Consider the following 4,334-nt stretch of genomic DNA (forward strand, 5'->3'; position numbering starts at 1 on the left):
GTGTGTGTGTGTGTGTGTGTGTGTGTGTGTGTGTGTGTGTGTGTGTGTGCGTGTGTGTGTATGCTGTCAACCATCAATCACACTCTGAATAACCTGTGCTGTGTTTGTGTGTGTGTTGTGTCTGTGTTCATGTTTGTTTGGACACATGCTTGCACTTGAGTAACACACACAGGGATTGTGTGTTGTACTGTACATTTGCCACACACATAGGATGGGACCACAGTATTCTGTGGTCCCATCCTTTACCGCGTTAAATACAGAATATTTACACTGACTATCCAGCATCCACTGAGTCTCCAGTCGGTCTGCAATTCAGCAACCTGTGGTAAAAAATAAATAAATAGAAATTATAAGAATTATTAGGTGAAAGCTTACAATCCTCATCCATTAAACAATTAAGCCCCACAGTATTGTCTGATGACAAATTGTGAAAATGGCCATCTACAAGCTCACAATGCATCACATCGTGACATGTTATTTTCAAAGACGATTTTTTAGATTTTTATTATTTGTTTATGAATGTTTTTGCCCAAAATTGGGACGCTAGGTTGAAAGTGGTTTAATGTTTTCACATCAACGTGAGAGCATGTTTAACAGAGAGACGTACAGACAGAGGGAGAATGAGAGAGAGGGTGAGAGAGAGAGCAGGTGTTTGAGTGGTTAATGCCTAATGGGCTGAATAGCTTAGCCCTGTCTATCCTGATGGGGGGATGAACTTCTGTTTTGTTTTGGTGGTCGACAATGGACGACAAGCACCACTGAAACACCTTTCATCAGACGCCGGACAAAGCAGAAAACATTTAGCAAATCCATTACAAACTGCTCTCCTGATGCTACTGGGCCAATTTGGAAGCAATTTAAAATGACTTAGCCTTTTAGATACAGGGACCATCTGTTGCTAACCGCGGTGCTTTACAAATAATACAAGAAAGTGCCGTAATTCACTCAAAATGCTGAACACCAAATTGATAAATGGAGATCATTTAAGGAATAAATGGACCTATTGTAGATCTTCACATGCATCGGCTAATTCCCTTAGCTCCGTAACACGTCCCTATTATATTACACAATGTTTCAAGACAAACAAGAATATTAATTCGTCTGCAGTCTTAGATTATATTACTCGGTGTACTCGTGGTTGTTGCTTGTTGTAATGATGATAGGTTGAGTTTAAGTCGTTTCCACAATCATTGTTGCTTTAACAACCACAGCACAATGCCTGAATGCAAATGTTTTTGTCATCATCAAGCCACTCCTTATCTTTCGTTATTGAGTCTACCTGATGTTCTGTATACTGATGCTCTAATAATAAAAACTTGAACCCATGATATTATTTATGACCATTTCACCAGCAACGGTTTGAGGTTTTACTGATGGCAAAGATGTTGGTCTTGTTAATTCCCACTGGTGCATTATTTATACCTTGGACTACTCAACCATGTGAACCTTACTTAGTGATGATATAATAACAGTACCTGATGGCTTGAAACCAGTAAGCTCAACCACCTGGAAGAAATAGAAAACAAACACACACACACACACACACACACACACACACACACACACACACACACACACACACACACACACAGTTACTATCACGAGATTCAGCTGTGTCATCGACAGAACATTTCTCTGCAACGTTACATTGTGCATTGTGCTTTCACATTGAGATTGTCACACTCACTTGGTTTGTAGAAACTGGTTTAAAGGAGAAGCTCACAAAGCTCTCCTGTCTGAAACTCTCTGAAAGACAAATATATACCAATTGAGGAAAGACAACAATACATATCGTAAGTAAATAATAATAATACTTATATACAAAAATAGATAATTTTGGGCAACTGTATTGAGGTTAAACCCAAAGCAATTATGTACTATGTTGCACTTATGTGTGCAACGGTGCATGTACATGACCCAAGGAATAAAGTGTAAAGAAACTTTTTTAATTTGTGGCGCCCCCTAGGGGTACAAGTCAAATAGCTTTTGATAGTACACTCGATTGAGGCTCCTTGATATGTGGTTCACATTTATGTTCAGAAGTTATGGTGGCTTTTGTAAAATATGCTCCTCCCACAAAATTCAGAAGCTTTTTTTGTTGCAAACACGCACGCACGCACGCATACACACACATAGAGTTTTGGTGTCAAATTGACACACACGGTTATGTTGCACTCAAGATACAAGCATTTCATAACACCTGACAGTTGCAAGGACAATGTTATCATTAATTAGATATGCAGTTTCTGTAAATATTGTCATAAATAGACATAGACATACGTAAGTATGTTAGGCAACCACACCAATAAACTTTATATATGTAGCGACTTTCTTAAACAAATGAGTTTACAAAGTGCAAAATGTATACAATAGATTAAAATGCCATGATAAAAGCAAATAAAAGGAGCTAAAAGGCTGAACGTTTACAAAAAAGAAAAAAGCTAGTCTAAACAAAGTTTTCAGGTGTGACCTAATGTTTATATTACAACATGAACACGTCGGAGGCACACACAAAAATGCCTTTGAATGATAAGAGATCATTGTGCCAGTGGCAAAAAACACAATGAAAGTTAAGTTAATCTAGGATCACTTCTGAGTCCCTAACATTATGAATCCTTGGTATGAATATATTATTATGTATGGTATGTAGTAGTAACAGTAGCAACAGCAATATTAGTAATAGTAGCAGTTGTATTAGTCCTACTATAGAATGAGGAAACCTGTATCTGTCACTGTGTCCTCATCCATTTCTCTCCTCAGTGGGTTGACCAGTTGATCTGAACTTGCACAGGGGCATTAATCATTGGCATATGAAGAGAGTGACAAAAACACATTTTCACTTTTCCCACATTTAAAGGAGTAGTTCACCCACAAAATTACTTATTTTCTATCAATGTGTAATTGATAGAAAATAAGTTGATAGAGTCGATGGCGATTTTTTAGTTTTCGTTCGCATTCCTGAGCCAATAATTTGATGACGGAGTCGACTCAATTGAGTCTCCTACTGAGCAGCCACCCGGTCATCGAATTATTGGCTCAGCAATGCCACAAAAACTAAAAAAATCATGGGGTGTGTAATTCATAGAAAATACGTAATTATTTTGGGTGAACTACTCCTTTAAGCTGTTTATCTAGTTTTTGTGAGTGGTCCTCTCAGGCTATGGGATTCGTAGTCGTGGTTGCGGTGGGTGGAAATGGCGGGGTATGGACTAGTAGTAGTAGTAGTAATACCGTTCTTGATCACCAGGGAGGTGGAGGTAGAGCTGCGGAGTCCAGAGGTATCACTGGTCTCGGGACTGGAGGGAGCAGGAACACTGTGGCCCCAGGACATGGCCGGGGCCTTCTGGGACGGCAGGAAACTGATGGGCTGAGAACAGTTCTGGAATAATACATGACAATCTAATCAGGTTCAAGCACAAATACAAGGCTGGTATTCATCAAACCAGTGGTTCTCAAACCTTTTCATTTCGAGGACCCACAAAATTATATGTTTTTGGCCACGGACCCCCATCTCAAAATGTTTTGTTCCAGGGACCCCAAGAAGCAAAGATTTGTGCACATTTTCAGGATTTTTCAAAACTATCAGATCTACAAGCTCATAGCCAAAGTATGAATAGCCAAAATATACAAAAAAAGTGGTTAAAATGATTGTGACGCTATATTAACTCATTTAGCTGGGGACCCCCTGGTACCCCGCCAAGGACCCCTGGGGGTCCCCGGACCCCACTTTGAGAACAATGCATTAAACAACAAAGAAAGACAGTCTAACAGTACACTAAGGTAGAATATTTGGATACATATCCAGGTTTGCATATTCAGGAATTCGGTTCTCAAAGTGGGGTCCATGCAGGGAACCTCAGGGTTCCTTTAGGGGTTTCCAAATGGACCCCTGCAGGTCTGTAACTCTGAGAGTGTACACATTTGATTCCATTTGAACATTCTCAGAGTTATGGGGAAATGATGAATATGAGGATGGTTGTATGTTTTTTACTCTCACCGTGAAAGATAAGGCTTTCCTCTTTTCTTTGATCCTCTTTATGGCATTCCTCACCTGAGAGAGAGAGAGGCAGGTTTAACACTCACTGTTATGTTAAGACTGTACTATTGTTCACAGGACGAACACATGCCATACAATCAAAACAAAAACAATACATTCTGATGTTCAGTAAATACAGTGGCCAAGACAACAGTTTGAAAGTCCTCCTACCTCACTATTGTAAACTGCATACACCAGAAATATGTACAGGCCCTGTTGAGAGAGGGAAAACATTGTAAAAAAAAAATCAGGGTTGGAAGTGTTAGAAGCGGTTTGAAAACATATTGAACTATTAGAT

General features: G+C 39.4%; 1 protein-coding gene across 1 annotated transcript in view; it reads right to left on the minus strand.

The window, feature by feature from the left end:
- Positions 1 to 1,428: 1,428 nt before the first annotated feature.
- Positions 1,429 to 4,334, minus strand: part of adgrd2 (adhesion G protein-coupled receptor D2) — a gene marked incomplete at its 3' end in the record, with an annotated part of 32,642 nt that continues 29,736 nt past the window's right edge. The window contains exons 19-23 of the mRNA XM_084055512.1: positions 4,208 to 4,249; positions 3,998 to 4,051; positions 3,232 to 3,379; positions 1,688 to 1,746; positions 1,429 to 1,506 (exon numbers count right to left, since the gene is read on the minus strand). Of these exons, the coding sequence (XP_083911638.1) occupies positions 1,429 to 1,506; positions 1,688 to 1,746; positions 3,232 to 3,379; positions 3,998 to 4,051; positions 4,208 to 4,249 (381 nt within the window). The remainder of the gene's footprint in view (positions 1,507 to 1,687; positions 1,747 to 3,231; positions 3,380 to 3,997; positions 4,052 to 4,207; positions 4,250 to 4,334) is intronic.

The sequence above is a fragment of the Gymnoscopelus microlampas genome (assembly GCF_963454915.1).
Source record: "Gymnoscopelus microlampas genome assembly, chromosome: 4".
In the NCBI taxonomy this organism is placed as follows: Eukaryota; Metazoa; Chordata; class Actinopteri; order Myctophiformes; family Myctophidae; genus Gymnoscopelus; species Gymnoscopelus microlampas.